The 23,767-nt window shown below is 49.7% G+C and overlaps 9 protein-coding genes; 6 read left to right on the top strand and 3 right to left on the bottom strand.

Moving 5' to 3' along the window:
- Nucleotides 1-4,442: 4,442 nt before the first annotated feature.
- Nucleotides 4,443-7,265, top strand: FFUJ_07335 (probable Chitin Synthase 1 (chs-1); the record flags this gene model as incomplete). XM_023577576.1 has 4 exons in its annotated part: nucleotides 4,443-4,511; nucleotides 4,573-4,660; nucleotides 4,721-7,074; nucleotides 7,128-7,265. 4 exons carry the CDS (start codon nucleotides 4,443-4,445, stop codon nucleotides 7,263-7,265), a joined length of 2,649 nt encoding a protein of 882 aa, XP_023430627.1.
- Nucleotides 7,266-7,967: 702 nt separating this feature from the next.
- Nucleotides 7,968-8,746, top strand: FFUJ_07334 (probable E2 ubiquitin-conjugating enzyme; the record flags this gene model as incomplete). XM_023577575.1 has 4 exons in its annotated part: nucleotides 7,968-7,988; nucleotides 8,041-8,134; nucleotides 8,210-8,499; nucleotides 8,594-8,746. 4 exons carry the CDS (start codon nucleotides 7,968-7,970, stop codon nucleotides 8,744-8,746), a joined length of 558 nt encoding a protein of 185 aa, XP_023430626.1.
- A 1,484-nt stretch (nucleotides 8,747-10,230) lies between these two features.
- On the top strand, nucleotides 10,231-11,576 carry FFUJ_07333 (probable ketol-acid reductoisomerase (ilv-2); the record flags this gene model as incomplete). XM_023577574.1 has 3 exons in its annotated part: nucleotides 10,231-10,441; nucleotides 10,509-10,819; nucleotides 10,881-11,576. 3 exons carry the CDS (start codon nucleotides 10,231-10,233, stop codon nucleotides 11,574-11,576), a joined length of 1,218 nt encoding a protein of 405 aa, XP_023430625.1.
- Nucleotides 11,577-12,105: 529 nt separating this feature from the next.
- FFUJ_07332 (related to threonine dehydratase) lies at nucleotides 12,106-13,360 on the top strand (the record flags this gene model as incomplete). XM_023577572.1 has 2 exons in its annotated part: nucleotides 12,106-12,445; nucleotides 12,495-13,360. 2 exons carry the CDS (start codon nucleotides 12,106-12,108, stop codon nucleotides 13,358-13,360), a joined length of 1,206 nt encoding a protein of 401 aa, XP_023430624.1.
- Nucleotides 13,361-13,511: 151 nt separating this feature from the next.
- On the bottom strand, nucleotides 13,512-15,302 carry FFUJ_07331 (related to dityrosine transporter; the record flags this gene model as incomplete). XM_023577571.1 has 3 exons in its annotated part: nucleotides 13,512-13,769; nucleotides 13,821-14,860; nucleotides 14,909-15,302. 3 exons carry the CDS (start codon nucleotides 15,300-15,302, stop codon nucleotides 13,512-13,514), a joined length of 1,692 nt encoding a protein of 563 aa, XP_023430623.1.
- Nucleotides 15,303-16,475: 1,173 nt separating this feature from the next.
- Nucleotides 16,476-17,926, top strand: FFUJ_07330 (related to glutamate-5-semialdehyde dehydrogenase; the record flags this gene model as incomplete). XM_023577570.1 has 3 exons in its annotated part: nucleotides 16,476-16,776; nucleotides 16,829-16,990; nucleotides 17,052-17,926. 3 exons carry the CDS (start codon nucleotides 16,476-16,478, stop codon nucleotides 17,924-17,926), a joined length of 1,338 nt encoding a protein of 445 aa, XP_023430622.1.
- A 303-nt stretch (nucleotides 17,927-18,229) lies between these two features.
- On the bottom strand, nucleotides 18,230-20,208 carry FFUJ_07329 (probable single-stranded DNA-binding protein 68k chain; the record flags this gene model as incomplete). XM_023577569.1 has 4 exons in its annotated part: nucleotides 18,230-18,329; nucleotides 18,384-19,820; nucleotides 19,867-20,118; nucleotides 20,171-20,208. The coding sequence occupies 4 exons, from the start codon at nucleotides 20,206-20,208 to the stop codon at nucleotides 18,230-18,232; spliced, it is 1,827 nt and encodes a 608-aa protein (XP_023430621.1).
- A 1,023-nt stretch (nucleotides 20,209-21,231) lies between these two features.
- Nucleotides 21,232-22,331, top strand: FFUJ_07328 (uncharacterized protein; the record flags this gene model as incomplete). XM_023577568.1 has 4 exons in its annotated part: nucleotides 21,232-21,361; nucleotides 21,411-21,460; nucleotides 21,512-22,181; nucleotides 22,237-22,331. The coding sequence occupies 4 exons, from the start codon at nucleotides 21,232-21,234 to the stop codon at nucleotides 22,329-22,331; spliced, it is 945 nt and encodes a 314-aa protein (XP_023430620.1).
- A 272-nt stretch (nucleotides 22,332-22,603) lies between these two features.
- Nucleotides 22,604-23,626, bottom strand: FFUJ_07327 (putative PIG3-like NADPH quinone oxidoreductase; the record flags this gene model as incomplete). Its single annotated transcript, XM_023577567.1, has 1 exon — nucleotides 22,604-23,626. The coding sequence occupies one exon, from the start codon at nucleotides 23,624-23,626 to the stop codon at nucleotides 22,604-22,606; it is 1,023 nt and encodes a 340-aa protein (XP_023430619.1).
- Between the last annotated feature and the right edge of the window lie 141 nt (nucleotides 23,627-23,767).

The following is a 23,767-nucleotide window of genomic DNA, read 5'->3' as shown; positions in this document are numbered from 1 at the left end:
GGGGTTGCAAAGAACGATGAAGGAGCGAAATCAACTGCACAAGCGGGAGGCGGCGGGAGGTGGGAGGAGGTCAAGCCAAAGTAGAGGCACACACGCACTTGCTTTGTTGGTGGGTGCGAGACATCGATTGGAGCACGAGGAGATGGTGCAGCAGGGATGCTGATGCTTGACTCTGCCTCTTTCAGCGATGGCGAAACAAGTAAATTACTCGCACTGTATATCAGCCCCTGATATTGTGGCTCCGTGGGTGAAGACTGGCTTATGGAAAAGCTTGTAGGATCCCTGCATGATATCCACTAAGCAGTGCTAGAAGCCCCTGAGGATCCTGGCCAGACACTGTCTTAACCAGTCGATGTGGGCCTAGATCCAGTGCCGCCCGTTGAGCTATTAATTCAGGTGCCGCAAACCATCAACTGGACGCCGGCTTCAGGTGAACACGAACGAACAAAAAGGCATCATGCAGAACCACCCAGTGTATAATGCACTACTCATAAGGTCCTTGATTCTACGTCGAGGAGAAGAGGCAACTTTGGGTTCAAGACTATAACTGCAGCGCAACGGCCTTATCAAGACAGGCCGTTATACGTTAAATGTTATACCCTACCGAACTCCGTAGAGTTACAGCCTGTTTCCCCGAATCCATGCTCTGGGAGTGTAGTTCTGGCCAACCATGATGGAGAGTCTCAGCGGTGGCACGAGTTTGCATACCAGACTTGGGCGAGTCCTGCAGAAAATGCATTGTCTGCACCAGACGCGCGTCCCTAAATCCGAAACAACAAACTCCCGATGTAAGAGAAAAAGCTTGCCTCGCCATCACCCCTCGATTATTAAGAAGTAGCGCTCATAAATGCATTTACGCCGAATCCAATGTGCCCGACTTTTAGCTTCGGCTTTATAATCAACAAATGTTATCAGCAGGGTCATGCCCGTTATTCTTTGGCTGTTAATGTCTGGGGCTTCATATTGGCGGCCTATATCAAATATCACAATTGGCGAATCATAATTCAACATTGCAATCTGACCGTAGACTTTTGCTTCTCTTGGCAACATTCGTGTATACTTCCACCCTGTTCATCGGGTCTTTAACGAGGCGAATATAGATTATGTTAGCTCGACCGTTGTGCCATGATCGAAAACTTTGACCCACTGCGGGAGCATCATGTTTCTCAATTTCGCTATCTGCAGGTGATCTGTGCCGATATCCTACATACTATGATATCAAGACTATGTGATACCAGACATGAATTTCATCTTCAGATACTAGAGAATGTCAAATTTACACCTTGCACGAAAATCGGCAGGTTATCCGGTTTCGTACGCCCCATCTCAACTCCTCAATAGTCCAGCGACTCTGCGATATTTTTTGGAATCCGAATATGTAAATTACTTGTTGCGCATTCAACGTAGTCCTGTGTTGTCGGATTGAATATGTCGAGCTGTTTACCCTGTGGTAGTGTGCAATGATAGACCCGTGTTGGGCATTTACAAGGGTTTCGAGTAAAATTTAAGCACTATCTATTCGTTACAATAATACAGGGTAAGTGATAGATACTCGTTCACAGTATTTACCTTATTAATTAATCATTGACTGCTCAGTCGCTATGCCTTGGCAACATTTATTAGTACGTTGAGTAGATGCCGTGCAGTAATGACTCGTGTTGCTCCGGCGCTGCACAGCACTAGAGAACTCAGACATTTGGTAGTCCATTGCCTTACTTATCTTCAGTGTAGCAGTCATTGGGATCTTGACATTCAGGCCACGAGCTTCACTATGTTTCTCTTATCACTGGACCAGAACCAGCCGATGTCTCGGAAAAGCAACCGAGGATGGGGACCACAGGTTGCTCGATATTGACGGTACCGGGGATTGTGTTAGGCTAATTGATTGCAGTTGCTAGCCAGAGCATTGATATGTAGTGGTCTACCGGAAGACTTATAGCGACAGTCCTACGTTAGATGCATGAGCTCATATGTGAGATGAAGAGATCCGGTAACGGATATCCAACGAATCTCGGGCACAACAAATGCGAACAGCTCGAGTAAGCTCGATAGCTGCGTGCCTCAACCGTAGGGCTGGGGAGCCTGAGGTTCCCATCAACTGCCAGCTGACGTGAGGACGAAGGATTCCGCGCCATTGCATTAGACGTTGGCTCAACTGGAAACAACTCAGCTTCAAAGCCCGCTACTTGGTGGCCTTGTCTGCAAATTCAACATAACAAGATGCAGTCAGAATGGCGGGCCACAAATCTCACCACCCTTCACTCGTCCAATATTGGATAGAATTCAGAACAGAGAGGCAAGGTACTAAATTAACGGATAAGACCGTAAAATACCATGTACGTACCATGCTTGCACCCCAGCATCATCAATGCCTCTAACCAGCTAGGCTGAGCAAGCCCAGCCAGTTGTCGGCTCGCTCCAGCTAATTTCAAGTTGCTAAGACAGGATCGGCTATTTTTAGAACATACGCTTTGTTGTGGCAGATTCTTTGTCGTGTTTCGGACAAAAGACTAACCCAGTCAAGCGTTTTAGCCAAGTAACCTGAAGACAAGGGAGGAATCGCCTGAATGTCACCATTTGGGATCCTGCTAGAGATAGGGGATAAGGTAAGAGATGGGAAGCAACACAAACATATGCTTCGTTTTGAGTAATGGTGCCCGTTTTGTTTGTTTTTCGTTGGCGGTCAGCTACCAAGCACCGAAGCAGCAATCCGGGACATGGTTAAATCTGACTGCTGACGGGTTCTGGCGAACTAACTGCCATGGCCCAAAAGTCGTGCAGGTGAGCAGGCTTGCAGTAGGCTCAGCGGCTGATGTCAAAGGGAAAGGATCGTAAGCCAACAGGGCTGGGTGCGGGTACTCCCAAACGAAAGGCGATGGCTGGCTGGCGTACAAGTTCCTGAGGCAGCCAGACTGCAAAGCCCGTGCCTTTGGAGGGAAATTAGGGACCATTGCCCGTACCGGACAACGATGCGAAAGGCATGTGGCGGGAGAAAGGGGATGACGATCTTCCGGCAAGCTGGCGGTTGAAGGAAAAGGGGAATCAAATGGTATTTATGTAACTTGGCTTCTGGAACTTTGTGTTGGCCCCCCGCAGAAGCTGCTAAACTACTAAACCACACGCTGAAACAGTAGAGTATGCAGAGTACTGTGCAACACAGTTAGTAACTCAGTATTGAGCAAACGGTAGGCGCCAGGCCCGAGCAGCAATGCAGATGCAGACCCGACAATTCTCAGCTTAGGCATCGGGCATCTCCTGTCAGTGGCATGCCCCGTTGTCTTTGGATGGACAACAATGCAAAGTGCCAGGGTCCCGTAGTTATCTCCATAATCTGTGGCACTCTAGTTCCTCATTTCAAGGAACTTGGTTCCAGTGAACTGTAAGACGGGCTGGGAAAAAAGAGGTCGATTGAACGGTGAGCAGGCGAATGCAGATATTGCGGTGGCTGAAGTCTTCGCTATGAGAGTTGAACGAAGAACCAGCCGTCTTCTCCGCCCTGAAATGCTGGCTGGCTTTGGGTTCAATACTGACGAGACGTAGCGGAAGTGTACAGCACGTTCGTACGTTGATAGCCAGTCACACGTCTATTCGTACAGTGTAGGTTGTAGATCTCTCGATAGTTTACAGCCGCAAGCCTCTTTGAGTCCGTTCTGCCCGTGGGAGATGCTTCAACGTGCAGGAAGCCAGTAAAGCTTGACGGCATGCCCGTCTCAACGCTCAGCCAGGTCAAAGGATATCTGCGCGTTAGTCGTCAACGACTGTGAATCGCCATCAGGGAACTCACAAGCCCATAATGCACTGCAGTCAGATTCTCGTTTCTTAGAGGGCGGGTATCTGATTCTTGACAGGGATGGCAGCTGGAGATGGGATGGATCCTCGCCCCCCAAGTATGTACCAACTTATGGCGGAGTGGAGTGGCTCAGCAGGCTTAGCGCGAGATGAGTCCCCTATTCTTACCTCTCTTTCTCAAGCTGTGAGCCCAGTCGTGGAGCAAAACGAGATTCGTTCCCAGGGCCTCTCATCAAAACATTTTCTCAGAGGAGAGGAGAAAAATAAACCCTGCCACTAGCCTTCTTCTTTGCCTTCATTATCCCTCTTCCCTCCTATCCTCAACTTCATCCTCCTTATCCTTTCCCCCCCGCCCCAACTATCACCATTCTTTTGAGGCTGGCGCCTCAAGTTTCCTACTGTATCTGTCGACTGTTGCTGGGGCCAAGGTACTAGAGCTACTAAACTGCCACTGCTACCTATTCAATAGGTGGCTGCCCGTGACCACCATTCGCATTTCCTTCCTCCTGTTTCAGCTCCTATCTCGACTAGAGAAAAACTCACAACACCATCTTCACTTCGCACCGCTATCGCTATCGCGCATTATTTTATCCCAAGCTCATCGCCTAGAATCCCAACAGTGCTGAGCGCCTACGGGAGCATAACTATTCACCATGGCGTACAATGGCCGTGATCAGGAGTATGGAGGACATGCTTTGCAGGACCTTCCTGCTGGCGGAAGCGTGAGTGCACATTCTTTGTCCATGGCTTAATGCTGAATGACAAGGACTAATTCTTCTCCAGCAGTACCATCTCCCCCCTCAAGAGAACGACGAGGAGCAGGGCCGCGGTCTCTTGAACTCAGGTTACGACCAAGATCGACTTGGCGCCCGTACCCCCCCCGATCGCCCCGTTTCTGCTTACAGTCTCACCGAGTCCTATGCCCCTGGAGCCTCGTCAACCATGCCTGGCCAGGGACCTACTGGATATGGTGATGGAGGCAGCTTTGGTCAGTTTGGTAACCTTGACGCCGCTGCCCCTTTCCCTCGCCCCGACTCTGCCTTCGACCCCGAAGACAGCTGGGTTGAGCGACAGCAGCAGCCTCAGATGGGTGGTGGTCTTGGCCGCTCGAAAACCCGAAAGATCAAGCTTGTTCAGGGTTCAGTTCTGAGCATTGATTACCCTGTTCCCAGTGCAATCAAGAATGCTGTCCAGCCCCAGTATCGCGACGCTGAGAGTGGTACCGAAGAGTTCCATAAGATGCGATATACCGCTGCCACCTGTGATCCCAACGACTTCACTCTCAAGAACGGTTACGATTTGCGACCTCGCATGTACAACCGACACACTGAGTTGCTGATCGCCATTACATACTATAACGAAGACAAGGTTCTTCTCGCACGAACACTGCATCACACCATGCAGAACATCCGCGACATCGTCAACCTGAAGAAGTCGACCTTCTGGAACAAGGGCGGTCCAGCTTGGCAGAAGATCGTTGTATGCTTGGTTTTCGATGGTATCGACAAGGCTGACAAGAACACTCTGGATGTCCTTGCCACTGTCGGTGTGTACCAGGACGGTGTTATCAAGAAGGATGTCGACGGCAAGGAGACTGTTGCTCACATCTTCGAATACACTAGCCAGCTTTCCGTCACGCCCAACCAGCAGCTTATTCGACCCACAAACGAAGGGACACAGAACTTGCCACCAGTTCAAATGATCTTCTGTTTGAAGCAAAAGAACACCAAGAAGATTAACTCGCATCGATGGCTGTTCAACGCATTCGGCCGTATCTTGAATCCTGAGGTGTGTATCCTGCTTGATGCAGGTACCAAGCCCAGTCCCCGATCTCTCCTTGCTCTTTGGGAGGGATTTTACAACGATAAGGACCTGGGAGGTGCTTGTGGTGAAATTCACGCTATGTTGGGTAAAGGCGGCAAGAAGCTGTTCAACCCCCTCGTTGCCGTCCAGAACTTCGAGTACAAGATTTCAAACATTCTGGACAAGCCTCTCGAGTCTTCTTTTGGTTATGTCTCTGTCTTACCTGGTGCTTTCTCGGCCTACCGATTCCGAGCCATCATGGGCCGCCCGCTGGAACAGTATTTCCATGGTGATCATACCTTGTCTAAGATGCTTGGTAAGAAGGGTATCGATGGTATGAACATTTTCAAGAAGAACATGTTCTTGGCCGAGGATCGTATTCTTTGTTTTGAGCTGGTCGCCAAGGCTGGCCAGAAGTGGCACTTGTCCTATATCAAGGCTGCCAAGGGTGAAACCGATGTGCCTGAAGGTGCAGCTGAATTCATTAGTCAACGTCGACGATGGCTCAACGGTTCATTCGCTGCCACACTATACTCACTGATGCATTTCGGACGAATGTACAAGTCGGGTCATAACATCATCCGCATGTTCTTCCTCCACATTCAACTCATCTACACCACTCTCAACACTCTCTTCGCATGGTTCTCTCTTGGTTCTTATTGGCTTACAACATCCGTTATCATGGATCTTGTGGGTACGCCCAAGCCTGCGTCCGGTTATCACGCCTGGCCATTCGGCGACACGGGTACACCTGTCGTCAATGCCCTGCTTCAGTACCTCTACTTAGCTTTCGTCATGCTCCAGTTCATTCTGGCTCTTGGTAACAGGCCCAAGGGCTCCAAGTTTACGTACATCGCTTCCTTCATGGTCTTCAGTCTCATTCAGGGTTACATCCTGGTCCTCTCAGCCTACCTAGTTGTTCGTGCTTTTGACACGCCCATTGGAGACCAGATCTCGTTCGCCTCGACCGACGCTTTCCTTGACAGTTTCTTTGGCGGTTCGAGTGCTGGAGGTGTTATTTTAGTCGCCCTCATCACCATCTATGGACTCAATTTTGTTGCCTCGTTCATGTACCTCGATCCCTGGCACATGTTCCACTCCTTCCCCTACTATCTACTTCTCATGTCGACTTACATCAACATTCTCATGGTTTATGCCTTCAACAACTGGCACGATGTCTCCTGGGGTACCAAGGGCTCAGACAAGGCTGAGGCACTTCCCTCTGCCCACGTCACCAAGGGTGAGAAGAACGAGGTTGTTGTCGAGGAAGTTGAGAAGGAGCAGGAGGATATCGACAGTCAATTCGAGCAGACTGTCCGCCGAGCTCTTGCTCCCTTCAAGGAGGAGGAAGAGGTTGAGAAGGCTGATGTTGAAGATGGCTACAAGTCTTTCCGAACAGGACTCGTCGTCAGCTGGCTGTTCGGAAACATTCTCCTTATTGTCTGCATTACCAGCGACAAGTTCGATAACCTCGGATGGGGTGTAAGTTTTCCCCAGCGCTATGCGATACGCGGTTTATACTAACAATTTGATAGGAACCTGCCACAGATCGCAAGGCGCATTACTTCCAGTTCCTTCTGTACGCTACTGCCGTGCTCTCGCTCGTTCGTTTTGCCGGTTTCTTGTGGTTCCTGGGCAGGACTGGTATCATGTGCTGTTTTTCGAGACGATAAGCTTCGTGCGTACCTACGCTCGTTGTATTCGACACTCACACTTTTCTGGAGAGGCCGGGCACGGGAAAGTACTGGCACTTGTCATAGTAGACAAACTGGATTTTTGTACCGGATACCTTTGTTATGTAACGTACGCTGGGTTTTGACTATTTGAGTTAAATGGAGGGACATCCACAAAAGAGGACATTGGAAGTGAAGGTATTCAGACCAGACCTGAGCACGAGCAAATGCATCTCTATTTAGTCTTTTTCAGATTGGCATCTGCCCCTGGGGGTTTATGACGCATTTGAATGATATGATTCTTTTTTGATAGTTAATATTGCCTTGTCGCTTGTGTCTTCTTCTATCATTGGCTACCTCCTTGGGGACTAACTCACACGACATATTATGCGTCATTCTGGTGGTACCATATCGCCTAAACTTCGGTGGGGTTCAAGGTTTAGGCTTGTGGCTGCCTTACGCCGTGTTATCTTATCAAGCATCATCACCTTTTCCACTAAGCACGACTAGACCCTTCTTGCAACTGAGTTCAGCGCATTCACAACCAATCTCTCAGAATCTTGCAGTGCTACTTGCCCTACAGTTTCCTATTATTTGAAAATTTCGTCGTGCCTGGGCTCTCGCACTTCATTGTCTGTGATCTCATCAAGTTCTTTCCGCAGCATATAACGACAGCCCAAACCTGGGCCCCCCACATCCACGATGTTGAAGATATGGTCGATGGTGAGTTATCTACCGGCCGCTACCAGCTCGTTAGACACTGACAGTGGTATAGAAAAAGGAGCAAAAGGAAGCAGAGAACGCTGAGGGCCAGGCGACGGGTGGCAAGAAGAAGAAGGTGACTGCAGCTCAGCTGCGCGTGCAAAAAGGTATGATTCATCCTGTCCAGACCTTGACGTGTAGCGGTGTATTTAGGATGAAGAGATTAACGCATGCTATAACAGATCTTTCAGAACTTTCCCTCGGATCAACGATGAAGACAGAGTTCCCCGACCCCGATGACATCCTCAACTTCGTACTCACGATCGACCCTGATGAGGGCATGTACCGAGGCAGCCGCTTTACCTTCGATTTCACCATAAACCAGAACTTTCCCCACGAGCCTCCCAAGGTCCGGTGCCGAGAAAAGATCTACCACCCCAATATCGATCTTGAGGGAAAGGTCTGCCTGAACATTCTACGAGAGGATTGGAAGCCAGTGCTGAACTTGAATGCTGTGATTGTTGGCCTGCAGGTAAGGAGTCCGGAAAGCAAAGCGCCTCGAGTTGCTCAGACGTGAAATACGAAGTACATATGATTGTGGATTAGTGACTAATACTTTTTTGCAGTTCCTGTTCCTCGAACCCAACGCATCGGACCCGCTCAACAAGGAGGCAGCTGAAGATCTACGAAACAACCGAGAGGGATTCAAGCGCAACGTGAGGACTGCTATGGGTGGTGGAGTAGTCAAGGGCAGGACATACGACAGGGTCCTGAAATAGATTTGGAATAAGACAAATAAACAGGAGTCCCAGGGAAGGAAAACCAGAAGGGACAGGCCGTTAAGATTTTGGGACGATACAACGACTTAATGGGTGTTTGAGACAGACAAGCATTTGATAACAAAGAGCATCGCGTGGCGTCTGATAAATCCATGATCTTGATTAGGCAATCCTCCAACTTTCAAGCATTCCATGATTGTTGATAGTGACGGGTTTTGGTTGAGAGGAGAGTCAATGGCGAGATTTGGGAGGCGGGGTAGAGTCGACCTGAGCTGAGCTTGCGATGCCTGCTCAGGTACAGATGATCCCAAGCTCACTTTAACCACCTAGCCTGTACTGCCTTTTTGAGTCAGAGGGAGTCTTTGGAGGGGCTTCTCACAGTTTAGTGGTACTCTCTATTGGCTGGCAATATCTTGCTGCCCTGGCTGCCGACGTAAGATCAACGGCTCAAGATGAGCATCGCGTGGCTTGCCTGGTTTGCTTTATGGTGTCGCCTACGCACGTGGAGTATAGACTATAACGTGGAGTCTAGAAATGTGAATTGAGCCTCATCCAGGTGCTAAGCGTCCGTAACCCGGAGTAAGTGGAGTTTCCAGGAGTCAGCATTGAGCCAGATCTGGACTATCTTGTCTGACATATTGACCGGAGGAAGTGATATGGCCCCGAGCGCGGTGCAGCTGCCGTTGCCGCTCATAGATATGGAGTCGTGATGCTGAGTTCGGCAGGGCCCTATTGGACAAGACGCCTGAATCGGCCGTGGTGTTGTTCGTCGGACGGTATGCGGCTTATGGGCTCGGGGGAGCTAGCAGAACTCCGAAAGCAACAGGGCCCATTTCTTTTGAGGGTTACCCCGTCAAAGCATTAGCTCCAGGTTGGGATAGCTTGAGATGGTGCGGGCGAGAAGTATTCAATTTTGCCACGCAATTGAAGTCAATTAGTCTAGGGCTTTGATTTTGAAAAGGTCTTCGAAGAATTGGACCGTAAGAAAAGCGGCGAGTTTTTATCATCATTATTACAGTGTATTATTACTGCCCATAGCAGTGTCTTGGGCCGCCTTCTTCTGGCGGTCAGATTTATATGGCAAAGGCATCAAAAAACGCACACGAAGAGCTTTGGTGGTTGGACAATTTTAAGTCACCGCTAATTGGCCGAAACTTACGTGACTCAAGGTGAGAGAGAGTTCTCCAGGTCTAGGTCATGTCCATGGTACACATTTCCCCTTGCTCCGATACGCTCTCAGTCAAGTCGCCTCTACCCACATGGCCCCAGACACATCCCCCGCTGCTCAGCATAGGGCCCCCACCTCACAGTACAAGCCGAAATCGGTCCCCCCTCCAAGCGATGTCCCTTGGAGAGAAAATTAGGGACAGCTTAAACCTACTTAACCTTTACTCTCGCCATTGCCTTTCCCTCTTTCTCTTCCTCCTCATCCTCTCTCAGACACTCTCCCCTCAGTTCCCAAACTGTCCCCTCTCATCCTCACAATGGCTTCTCGCAACTTCACAAAGGCCCTCCGTGGCCCTGCCCGCCAACTGGCTTCTGCTCCTCGCGTTCAGCAGCGAACTTTCGTTGCTGCTGCTCGCTCCGCTGCTCGTGTTGGTGCTGTTGCCCGACCTGTTGCCGCTGGCCCCGTCCAGCAGCAGGTTCGCGGTGTCAAGACCATCGACTTTGCTGGCCACAAGGAGGACGTCTATGGTGAGTTGCATCTCCAATTGCGGCTGCTGGATCAATTGAACACCCCATACTGACTAGTATTCTACAGAGCGTGCCGATTGGCCCCAAGAGAAGCTTCTTGAGTACTTCAAGAACGACACCCTGGCCCTCATTGGCTACGGCTCTCAGGGCCACGGCCAGGGTCTTAACCTCCGTGACAACGGCCTCAACGTCATCGTTGGTGTCCGAAAGAACGGAAAGTCCTGGAAGGATGCTGAGCAGGATGGCTGGGTTGCTGGCAAGAACCTGTTCGACGTTGACGAGGCCATCTCTCGTGGTACCATCGTCATGAACCTTCTCTCCGATGCTGCCCAGTCTGAAACTTGGCCCGCCATCAAGCCCCAGCTCGTTGAGGGCAAGGTAAGCAGAACTCTCCACCCATTGTCAGTCAAGGCACAGCTCTAACACATAAATCTTGCAGACCCTTTACTTCTCCCACGGTTTCTCCCCTGTCTTCAAGGACCTCACCAAGGTTGAGGTTCCCTCCAACATCGACGTCATCCTCTGCGCTCCCAAGGGCTCTGGCCGAACCGTCCGATCTCTCTTCCGCGAGGGCCGTGGTATCAACTCCTCTTTCGCCGTTTACCAGGATGTCACTGGCAAGGCCGAGGAGAAGGCTGTTGCCCTTGGTGTTGCCATCGGCTCTGGTTATCTCTACAAGACCACCTTCGAGAAGGAGGTCTACTCCGATCTCTACGGTGAGCGTGGCTGCCTCATGGGTGGTATCCACGGCATGTTCCTCGCTCAGTACGAGGTCCTCCGCGAGCGCGGCCACAGCCCCAGCGAGGCCTTCAACGAGACTGTTGAGGAGGCTACCCAGTCTCTCTACCCTCTTATCGGTGCCAACGGCATGGACTGGATGTACGAGGCTTGCTCCACCACTGCCCGTCGTGGTGCCATCGACTGGAGCCCCAAGTTCAAGGACGCCCTGAAGCCCGTCTTCAACTCCCTGTACGACGCCGTCAAGGATGGGTCCGAGACCAAGCGATCTCTCGAGTACAACAGCCAGCCTGACTACCGTGAGAAGTACGAGGCAGAGATGAAGGAGATCCGTGATCTCGAGATCTGGCGCGCCGGCAAGGCCGTCCGATCTCTCCGACCCGAGAACCAGAAATAAGCGGCTATTAATGTTGAATGATAATTTGTGAGCGGGAGATGGACATGGGATGGGATGTCTAGGAAACGGCTTTTATGAACCACATGAACTTTCTGTCTGTACTTTTAAAAAATTTCCTGGGCTCTGGAGGGGGATCTGAAATTGGTCCAAAAGTTGATATCAGGCTTGAAGCCAAAACGAATACCATTTTTATTTTACGTTAAACAAACAAACAAACAAACCCTATCTATCAATCAGCTCGTGATATTTAGTTCTTTGACATTCGAACATGATCCATTGCGCCTTTCTTGCCTTCCCACGCCTTAAATATGACAAGCAGCGTCTAGCGTCAGCTTGGCGACCAGATTCTAACGTTATTCATCAGTTGCTGAAACAGGCAGCTGGGAGTAGCCGACAACCGGAGCATGACTAGAGAGTTGGTGATACTTAAGACCCTCGACTGCGCAGCAAAGATAGGGCCACAGTTTGTCCATCTTGTAGACTTATACCTTGAACCCAAACATTCCAACTTACCATTATCACAATCAATATGGCTGATCTATCAACAACTCCTCCATTAACTCGTGAGTCAGTCATCGAAGCTCACAAACTCATCGGCTCATATGTCCACTTCACGCCCGTCCTGACCAACCAGACTATCACGAAACTAGCTTCAACCCCTCGCACAGCGGAGGAACTCGAAGGGACTCGTTACGCTGGTAGAACGCCGGCCCGACCGGTGCTAAGACTCTGGTTCAAATGCGAGAATTTGCAACGCATTGGCGCTTTCAAAGCGAGAGGTGCTTTTCATGCCATCGAGAGGCTGAAGAAAGAACCAGGATGGCTAGAGGGAGGGGGCAAGGAGAAAGGAGTCGTGACACACAGTTCTGGTAACAGGTCATACATGCTTTACCTGACGATGATGGCTAATTGTTACAGGAAATCATGCTCAAGCACTAGCCCTTGCGGCTCGAGAGAGTGGCATCAAAGCCCACATTGTCATGCCTGAGATTTCCAACCCCAAGAAGATCGCCGGAACAAAAGGCTACGGTGCTCGTGTTATCTTTAGCGGGAGCACATCCACTGAACGCGAAGCAATGGCCGCAAAAGTTATCGCTGAGACAGGCGCTCGACTTGTGCCGCCCTATGACCACCCGGATATTCTCCTTGGACAAGGCACCCTCGGGCTAGAATTCCAACAGCAAGTTTCTGAATTGATGACTGCTGATGTCGTCGTCGACGGGCAGAGGAGACTTTTCCGGGCACCGGTTACAGGGCGGGACAACGAGGCGCCGAGGACCAAGAAGGAGAAACCTGGCTTGGACGCTATCATGACCCCTTGCGGTGGCGGTGGTATGCTCTCAGGTGTTGCTCTGAGCTGTGAAGGCACTGGAATTCGAGTTTTTGGCTCGGAGCCATCGTTTGAGGGTGCAGATGATGCAAAGCGTGGATTCGAGTCTGGCACACGAATCACAACAGTCAAGACTCTTACAGTTGCTGATGGACTGCGCACCCCTGTGGGTGAGCACCCTTGGTCAGTCATATATGGTCGCCGCTTGGTATCGGGCATGTACAGCGTCACTGAGGAAGAGATCCTGGCGGCTATGAAGCTGGTGTTTGAGCGGTTCAAACTGGTTGTGGAGCCCAGTGCTTGCGTCCCGCTGGCAGTAGCGCTGTTTGATGAGGATTTCAGATCAATGGTAGAGCGAGAAGCTGGCGAAGAGGGTTGGGACCTCGGACTGGTGTTCAGTGGCGGTAATATTGGTCTTGATGCTGTTGGCAAGCTCTTCGAAGGTAACAAGTAAAATTTCATGTTGATAGACGAAGGTAGAAACGCAGTCTGGACCATAAATTGTGATTGTTTTCATTCTTATCTACTTGGTCGCATATGAAATACAAAGTTCCACACATCAACTTGTCATGGCTGCATTATTTGCTGCCCCTTGGCCGCGATCTTCACTGGGCCAGTGCTTCATCCATAGTTTTCCTCCACTTCGTAGCGTTCTTCCTCAGCAGGATGATACTAACGTAACTAATAATGAGACAGCATATACACAGAATTGTAAAAACCCATCCAACGTTAATGGCGTTGATCCATGGAGCAGCAACAATGGCGCCGATACAACTAAGCGTGTTGCGAACAAAGTTGTTGATGGCAACGCCCGAGGAACTGCGCTTACGGATTAACTCTGTGAGCATGGTGGTAGCAACTGACTATAAGGACCGGTTAGCTAGTGAAGCTGCGAGAGGAGGGCATTGCCTTACAAAGACAAGCATGGATGAGATTCCAAAGAAGAATAGGGCGAGACATGGTACAACAGGGTGCAAACCGTAACGAAGCACCCAGCCAAACATCAGTAGTGCCAGAGGATAAATGGTCGTCATTACCCAGGCATTCTCTCTCATTCTGTCCTCCGGAAGATAGATCAGCTTCCCATTGTCATCATAACGACCAGCTTTACGGGCTTCTCTCGCCATGATCTTGTCGATCCAGCGCCCGCCAAACAGCGATCCACAGATGTAACCCAAACCGGAGGGGATGTACATGAGACCAATGGAAAGCTGGCCGAAGTTGTATGGGTCGCGGGAAAACTTCTGCTGGATGGCAATATTGACAACGTAGAGGGAACCAAAAGCAATGGCAGCAAGAAGCACGGTGATGAGGACGGGTGGAAACCGTAGGTATAGGAGGACTCCCAAAGGATCAATGAGGAAATGTCGAGCAGATTTGGCAAAGTTTTTGGTCTTGACCTTGGCCGAGTCCATAGTGCGCATTCGACTGAGTCCCTGAGTCTCTGTGGTGGGCAATGTACTCTCAGGCTTGCGTTGCAACGTCTCAGGAAGGAAGAAGAGAATCATCAGTAGGACAACGAGGCCGTATATAGCGAGAAACCACATAGTCGCTTGCCACCCAATCTCCTGAGTCAACGCGCCACCAACAATAGGGGCTATCAGAGGCCCCAACAATGGACCAAGGTAGAATAGACTCATGGCTTTGCCACGCTCAAACACCTCAAACAGATCTGCGATTGAGCCTGCACCTGTCGAGTGAGCACTTGCGGAAGCACCACCGGCGCACATGCGGAAGACGATAAGCATGGTAATATTCTTGCTAATGGCAGAGAGGACGGAGAATATGACAAAGAGTGTGAATGATATGAGATATATAGACCGACGGCCAAATTCTTCAGAGAACGAGGACCACCATAGGGGGAAGATGGCCATGGATATCATATACAAGGCGACTGACAGGTTGGTAACAGTCTCAGAAGTGTTGAACTCTTTCACCAATACGGGAAGGGCAGCTATTCTTGTCAACTCTGGATGCGACCACGATTTTCCCAAGGACTTACGATAGACAATAGTCGAGCCTAGAGGTGCGGCAGCTGTGGCTAATGCTATGATACCGGTGAGAAACCATTTCGTCGAGTTCTTGTAATCAGGAGGATACGCAATCTCGGGGACCAATGTCAATTTTGCAAAAAGACCACGCCTCTTTGACCTCGGAACAACAGAGAGAGCCCTCGACCGTGCAGATGATGCCCTGGACTGAGCACGCCTGGTAGATCGACGAGTATCTATATGTCCCAGGGGCTCGCCGAGCACGACTGGTTCAATGGTATCTTGAACATCATGTTCTGATTTTATGGAACTTGATACAGCAGTTCCCGGGCGTTGGCGGTCTTCTTCTCGCTCAGCATCGATCTTTTCATCATCAATTTCTTGCTTTTTCCCTGCAGGTTTCATTGTCACTGCGGCCGGGCCCGAAGATGTGGAGAAGCCTCGGCCGAAAAGGTTGCGGTTATCGGGCCGGAGAGGGGACGCAAAGAGGGTTTTCAGATGAACTCTGAGATGATCTGATATTCAGATATAGGATAGCGGTATATTCAGAACCATTGGAGTACTTGGCAAAAGAAGGGGGAAATATGAGAGAAAGGATTATAAAGGACCGGGGATAGTGACGTGCGGAAGAGTGATTCCGCCTTAGAGATGAATAATAAGGGAATCGCCCATCCTAGCACTTCAAACAATGCCGACTTTTGCGAGGAGAGACAAACCACCCTGCTTCCGGTCCTGATTATGACCAATAGTTCTATTATCTCTGGGTACTTTCCGCGGGACCACACCGAAGAGGGGGACGCCGAAGACGGTGCCGACGATAGGTAACAACTTATGGGGTTTGTATGTGGGGGTAGCGCGGAGATAATTTGCAACTTCATTTGTGTATTTTTATACGAGAATCTCATGTGAGACGGAAATATATGAGATTATTATATCGAGCTATGCTTAAGAACTGGACTCGGGATGCAGCATCTGAGTCTTAGACAACGGCGCAATATACAAGTCACAGCACTTTAGTTGTCGTTCGTTCAAAATAGACAATGCTGTATGAGCAGGCTCGTTTCATAAACTATCGCAATTCGTGATTCGAAAAGACGTTTGATAATAACGTTTCAGCCCGACAAGAAGGAGTGGAACATTGAGTTATAGTCACTCGGATAGCTAGAAAAGGCCGGGCAGTTGGGGTCGGAAGAAGTCAATCAGTGTGACCTTAGACAAGTCTGTACATGAAATTATAGAGGCTTGGTCTCGGCCGATATCGCAGGACGTATCCTCGAAAGCAACAATTTACTGCTACGTACCACATAGATACAGACAAAAGAGATTCCATTCTCACAGCATGGGTAGTCTAATAGCTAGGATTTGGTTTCTAGATGTAATAAGCCCTAAACCTAGTTCAATTATACTCAACCTTTAACTCAAATGTCGACCATGTAACGGCTGAGGCTCATAATGGCGGGATGCATACCAGCGGGGCACAGTTTAAACATACCTAACCTCACCTGAGTCACTTTCACACATTTGTGACTACAACCTCACTCTCATTCTCATCCTCGTCTCTCAAATTCGTCACTGAAAATGTCTCTCACAAACGCCTCCCCCGAGGCTGCAGCTAGCGCCGCAAAGACAGCATCTTTCACTCTCGCAACCCTCCCGGCTAGCGAGCGCAACAATGCACTTGAAGCCATCCACGCTGCCTTGACGGCCTCGAAAGACGAGATCCTGGCAGCCAACGCCAAGGATCTTGAGCTGGCAAGGAAGGCTGCTGACGAGGGCGGTCTTAGCCAGGCTCTTGTATCGCGATTGGATCTCGGAAAGAAGGGAAAATGGGAGGATATGCTCAAGGGAATCTTGGATGTGAGGGATCTAAATGACCCAAGTAATTTAACTGTCATAAGACTATAAGACTCGTGAAACTAATACTATTTCAGTTGGCCAGATTCAGATGAGAACAAAACTCGACGATGATCTCATCATGGAGCGTGTTTCATGTCCCATTGGCGTCCTCCTTATCATTTTCGAGGCCCGTCCCGAAGTCATCGCCAACATCGCTTCTCTCGCTATCAAGTCTGGAAATGCTGCCATTCTCAAGGGTAATGTCATGGCTCATCCGTAATATCATAAAATTGGCTTATTTGCTCACTATTATCGCAGGTGGAAAAGAGTCTACAGAGTCTTTCGTGGCCATCTCAAAGGTCATCTCATCAGCTCTTGAGACCACAAAGGTCCCCAACTCAGCCATCCAGCTCGTCACAACCCGCGACGTCATCTCCCAGCTCCTCGCTCAGGACCGCTATATTGATCTTGTCATCCCTCGCGGATCGAACGAACTTGTTCGTTACATCAAGGAGTCCACAAAGATTCCCGTTCTCGGCCACGCTGATGGTATCTGCCATATCTACTTGACAGCCTCTGCCAATAAGGAAAAGGCTATCACTGCTATTGTGGACTCCAAGACAAGCTATCCCGCTGCCTGCAACGCTGTCGAAACCCTTCTCGTCCAGGAATCGGCTCTGAATACCATCTTCCCTGCTGTTGCTTCCGCTCTTGCTGCCAAGGGGGTTTCCCTCCGAGTCGACGAGTCCAGCAAGGCTGCCATTTCTTCTCTCTCACTCGAAGGTGTTCAAGATGCCACCCCTCAAGACTATGATACTGAGCATCTATCCCTCACCATCGGAGTAAAGACTGTTTCCTCTATTGATGAGGCCATTAACCACATCAACACCCACGGCTCTCACCACACGGACGCTATCATGAGCTCTGATTCTGCCGAAGCCGAACGTTTCATGAACGAGGTTGACTCAGCTGGTGTATACTGGAATGCCGCTACTCGTCTTGCCGACGGCATGCGTTATGGTTTCGGTACCGAAGTTGGTATCAGCACAAACAAAATTCACTCTCGTGGTCCAGTCGGCCTTGATGGACTGACTATTTACAAGTACAAGATCAGAGGTGACTACCAGGCTACTGCTGACTATGGAGACGGAGAAGGCAAGAAGCCCTGGAAGCACGAGAAGCTGTCCCTTTAGACAACTTCTTGCAGAGAGAAAAAAAAAACAAAGAAGGAAAAAGACGACGGCATATCACAGAGGCGTTGGGTTAAGTTTAACAGCTATAAAAATAGCGGGCTGTTCCAGTCACGGTTTCAACACAATTATAGCGATACTTTGTGCTACTGCATTTGTCTCATTACTATGTTGTGCCAATATTGACCCGATGGCGAAAGTCCGTCTTCATCAGACTTCGCAGAAAGTGTTTCGATCTATCCCCCGAAGCACATATTTTAGTCAGCCGGCACTCCAATGATCCCAGGTTGAATATTCGTAAGCACATTATAGCGAGCTGCTCTCGTACTGCTTGATTAACTCATCAAGCTTGGTGCCTTCAGACTTGAAGTCTAAGGGGGTGACAGTCATCACTTGGTAGCGTATCCTACAAAAGCGGTATTAGTATTTGATTAATGATCAACATGATCGTCCTGCTTACCTTTGAGCTTCGCCAAAGTTGTCCATCTTCGCCCTGCATCGGAAAGTGAACTTCTTGCAGTTAGCCTCTTCAAACGCGGCCATGAATTTATTGTCGTCATTTTCTTTGAGCTCCATCATCTCGTCGGCAGTTCGTCCCACGATCTGTCGACCAGAATCGTCAAAACAGCTCAGCCATTGATGACTGGTATGATCCGCAACGTTCAAAGAGAGGATGTACCGGTATTCCGGCTTTTCGTGAGAGATGGCGCACTTCTCGCAATGCCATGTGCCATCAGGCATTTGTGTAACCTTCTTGTTACAGCCTTGAGATAGGCAAGCGGGATAGCAGAAGTTCTCCTGCTTGACGAAAACAATAGTCGCCTTGATAGTGTAGTAAGCCTGATCGTCCATACCAAGATTCTCATCTTTGACCTGAGAAATAGTCTTGAGGTCTTCCTTTCTCCCTGTAGCATTGCCCATGGTCGCCATGTTTTGGTGGGTGGCAAATGTGTCATTGCGACCGGCAGAGTCGTACCAGCCCTTGAGTCTATGGGCATCGGGAATATCGGGGTCAACGGTCATTGTGCCAGAAGAGAGGAGACTGAGACTCTTGCCACCAAAATCAGACACCTTCGTGCCCTTGAAAGCAACCACTGACTCAGGAGGAGCATCGAAAGAGTTGGCCGACTTGCCCCAAATAGTAACACGGACTGAGAAGCCGGTATCGTCCACAAGTGTTAATTCTCGCTTCTGGAATGGTCGGCCATCCTTCTTGGATGTAATGTCTCCAACCTCGCCAACCTCCTTCAACACACCAATGACATCGACAGTATTGTCCTTCTCCACACTCTGGAGTTCCTGGATGGAGCAGAAATTGAACCTCACCTGGGGAACATTGGTCTGATCCTCTGCCTTCTCGATAACAGTGTCCCGTTCGAAGGTGAGCTCGTAGTCGTTGGTAAGGTTCGAAAACTGTTTCTTAGCTAAGGCAACTCGGCAAGGCGTGGAGATGTAGTAGACAGAGCCTTCCTGCAGGCGGTCGTAGAAAGCGTCACACTGGTCGTTGAAACCAGTGGCCTTGATCTCACCACTCTCATCGAGCAGGTTGACACTAAAAAGCTTTCCCTCGCCAGTGGCCTTGTGCCATGTCTTGATATCTGATTTAGAGGTAACTCGTGCCTTGATTGTCCACTTGTGGGCGAAGGGCGACAGACCCTCGATAGGATAGATGTTACTGCCAGCATGATTGGCAGGTCGGGAGGGCATCGACTGTTGTTGCTGCTGTTGGAATTGCTGGGGCTGTGTCTTTGACTCTTCCTTCTTGACACCATAAAAATCGCCTCCAGCAATGGCACCCTCCTGGGCCGCTGGCTTGGAGTCGACGGCAAAGGGCTCGCCAATCTTTTCTTGGACGCCAAGAGATTCGATGACTTCGATATCGAGAATGACGAGAATGCTACATAGTATTAGGGCCGTCCGGTAGGATCTAGTAAGACACTTACTTCTTGCCCTTCAAGTTATTGGGTGTGTATTGCTTGATTCGGGCAATGCAACCACGAACCAGCTTGTTGTCGTGAACGACGTGGTTGGCTTGCGTAGCAAGCATGGTCTGAACGTAATGCTGCCCATCGCTCATCACAAGTCGAAATCGGTCTCCCCCTTGAGCCGAAGGGGCCATCTGCTTAACTTGTAGACATTGCAGAACAGGTACCGGGAAGAGCTTGCTGGCTTTATCAGGATCATTGAAGATCACGCTGGGCAAAAGTTAGCGAGCAACGACAGGAAGGTTAGGTGAAAAGAATATACTCAAGAGCGCCTCGAGATAGCGCTGAAGCTGCGTCCATGATTATTGTGCTTTACGTGTCTTTGGGGTAGGTTGTGTATGCTGTTGAAACAGAGAACTCTTGGTTTTGTTCTAGGTGAGAAGTGAAGTGCATTAACGAGAAGATGTGGAAGACGCGTTCAGCGCGTTGAGTGAAACGCGCTGTGGCAAGAATCGTGGGGTTGTTGTTTACGTAAGTAGTGGGGACAGCCTACATGCCCTCATCACCTAGGAGCCAGCGACTGTCCTTCGGGGGTACTCATTTTCAGATATTGGGTACCTTACCTTTGAAAGTACTTTAAAGACCCTGAGTTTCTATTTCTAGCTCATTTCTTCCGTCCCATTAGCGATGACTTTATCTATACTCCGTAGCTGATGAAGATATCTCATGGCAACCCATTGTGACCTTTTTGGGACTACTTATACTGATTCACCACTAGAGGAATGGACACAAATGCCAAGTTACCATCCAATATTGCTTTCTTGTTCTGGCTGCTATGAAAGCAATCCTCACCTAGTAACGGAGAGGCTGGGAGTTAAGCCATCTCTTAATCCGTGGTGTAGTACGGAGTATATGGCCATATATCCACACTACCAGCAACAACTATGTGGCCAAGGGCCAGTGCGTTTGCTTCTAGTTTGCCATGAGATCTCTGACCTTACGCAGGCAGTAGTTTCGTAGTACAATCCCATGCATCCTGACAACAGCATTGTGTAGCTCGGTAATTACAAGACTTTTATGATAATCCTTTTTTCTTCTTCAAAGAAGTTTATTCTGGGATATAGGTATGCTTTATATTTGGCATTTACCTTACACACTTCTTGCTAGAGCAAGTCAATAAAGTACCTACCAAGTCAGTTACCCCTCCAACATGACGTTTAGTTCCAACCTGGACCTTGTACGTCAGATTGCCCCTCCACGTGCAACAGGCAGCATCATCTTCTTTTATTGCCTTTCAGCCCGCATAGTAGTCAGTACGGTTCTACCAACATACTCACTGTCCCAGCCAAAGACAGGTGAATAGAAGTCGAGAAGTCTATGAGGATGGCCGACGCAGATAATGCTACTCGCGCTCCTGAGAGCGACGCCCAGGCCAGCGACAACATACAAGCTCCAGCTCCAGCTGCTGAAGCTCCAGTCGTAGGCGAACATTGTGTTTCTGACAGACCAACCCGTAAGGCACCGTTTAGAACGGCATCATCGCAGATCGCTAACAGTTGCAGCTTCGGGCCAGTCCTCCACAGGCGAAATCATCAAACTCAACGATGTCGATGTACGTGGCCAACAAGCTCCTCAAGCTCTTAGCTGACCCTCCCTTACTAAGGTCTACGTTTCGAAACCCACCGACTACCCCCATGCGCCTTCACGACTCCTTCTCCTTCTGACTGGCGGTACGGGAATCAAATCCACCAACAACCAGATCCAGGCCGATAAGTTTGCTTCGGAGGGCTATCTTGTCCTCATGCCCGACCTCTTCGCTGGCGATACAGCTCCTGGGGCCACAGCTATTACAGACGACTCCACGTCCATCCTCGAACAATTCAAGTTGAAGGCTGTAGAAGTTACCAAGTCATTCCTCATTGACATGTGGCTCGCCCGCGTCACAGATGAGAGGGTCATGCCCATCCTGCACAAAGTCATCGATGTTGCGCGAGAGCAGTACGCGGATACTATCAAACAGGGCGACGGCATCTATGCCGCTGGATACTGTGTTGGTGGACGATTTGTTCTTCTGCTCGCTAAACAAACGAAGACCCTTGAAGGAGATGCAGAGAGCAGCGGTGTCAAGAATGGTCCTTTTATTAAGGCCGGTGCTTTGGCACATGCTGCTTCTGTTATACCTGATGATTTCAAGGACATCAGTGTTCCTCTCAGCCTGGTTTGCGTCGAGAACGACCCTCTCTTCCCCGACAGCGTTCGGATAGGGGGAGAAGACAGTTTGTCTGACGCCAACGTCGAGCATGAGGTTCAGGTTTATCCAGGAGTTCCGCATGGTAAGATCTCCTTAAATTTGAATGTTGTGCATGAGTCAGCTAATGATTTCTTTAGGTTTCGCGGTTGTAGGCGAGTACCAAGATTCATCAATCAAGGATGCTCAAGCAACGGCCTATGACCAGATGCTCAACTGGCTCAAGGCTCATTGACTTTCATCATGATACCTTTTGCTTTCTTACATGTGGCGTGCAGGTCGTTGCAGTGATTTCTGTTATTGTCTTTGTTGATTTGGTTGAATATAAGCAAGTGATGGGGATTCTCACGGTGGGTGGAAGAAGATAGGCTACAATTTCCCGCACCCAACGTACTAGTGAACTGTTTGATATCCATGCTTTGGGGTTCAAATGGAAAGTCTTTCTGGAGATGACTTTTTGTGCTATATTCAAATGCCACATACTGTAGCCTGAAATCATTCTCTACCTCAGAAGATAGTGCATATAATCTTACCGAGGTTCTTGGCATCTTCCATATGCTTGTGGGCCTCCTGAATCTGTTCCCACGGAAAGACCTCATTCACAAAGATCTTAAGCTTACCAGACTCGAAGTCTGGTAGATACTGCTCCAATCGGTCTCGTAACTCGCCCTGGTAAACCTCATCGCGGCTTCGAAGAGTACTGCCCTCAATACGAAGTCGCTTGAATAAGATCTGAGAAATATCAGCATTAGGGACCTTTGCACCGCTCAGCGTTCCCAAGAGCACGATCCGTCCATCACGCGCAGCGACATTCTGGTTCTGCTGGAAGTAGTTTCCACCAACAAAGTCCACGATGTAGTCAACACCCTTGCCGCCGGTAGCTTTCTTGATCTCCTCCGCCCAGTCCTGCGTTTTATAGTTGAATGCAGCTGTTGCACCGAGCTTCGAAGTGATAAAGTCGAGCTTGTCCTGAGATCCGGCTGTGGCATACACTTCAGAGGCCCCGGCGATACGTGACAGTTGGATGCCGGCAACCGACACTCCTGAAGCGCCTGCGTGCCACAAGATTGATTTGCCCTTCGTGAAGCCAAGCACAAGATGCAACGCCTGAGTTGCAGTAATCCAAGCCTCGGGAATACCAGCACACGTGGTAAAGTCGATGGAAGCCGGTTTGTGCAGCAGCATGCGAGTACTGACCGCGATGTACTCGGCATACGCACCACCGTAAGCTAGCCCAAACACCTCATCGCCTTCCTTGAAAGCACCATGATCGCCAGGTCCAAAAGACTCAATGATGCCACTGAATTCCACGCCCAATGTCTTAGGCGCTTGAGGTGGCAGCGGGTAAAAGCCTCGACGCTGGAGGATATCCATGCGGTTAATACCAAAAGCTTTGACCTTCACAATGGCCTGCCCCTCAGTAGCAGAAGGCTTGGGCGTTTCGGCGTTGATGAAAAGAGCATCACGCTCGCCAGTGCCACCACGAATATCTGGGAGGATTAGCTGGCCGTCACAGTCTTGAAATGGCATGTTAGCTTCATACCGACTGCCTTGATGTACTCGGGCATGTTTTCGGTATCAGAAATGGTTTTGGATCGTTGAAAGTTGATATTGATGAAGGAATGTTCAGCCATGAAGTCAGAGGCTCTGTGTTGAAGGCAACGCCCGCAT

Source organism: Fusarium fujikuroi, chromosome FFUJ_chr05 (assembly GCF_900079805.1).
Source record: "Fusarium fujikuroi IMI 58289 draft genome, chromosome FFUJ_chr05".
Classification (NCBI taxonomy): domain Eukaryota; kingdom Fungi; phylum Ascomycota; class Sordariomycetes; order Hypocreales; family Nectriaceae; genus Fusarium; species Fusarium fujikuroi.
The sequence above is the reverse complement of the archived record's forward strand: the minus strand, read 5'-3'. Positions and strand labels throughout refer to the sequence as shown.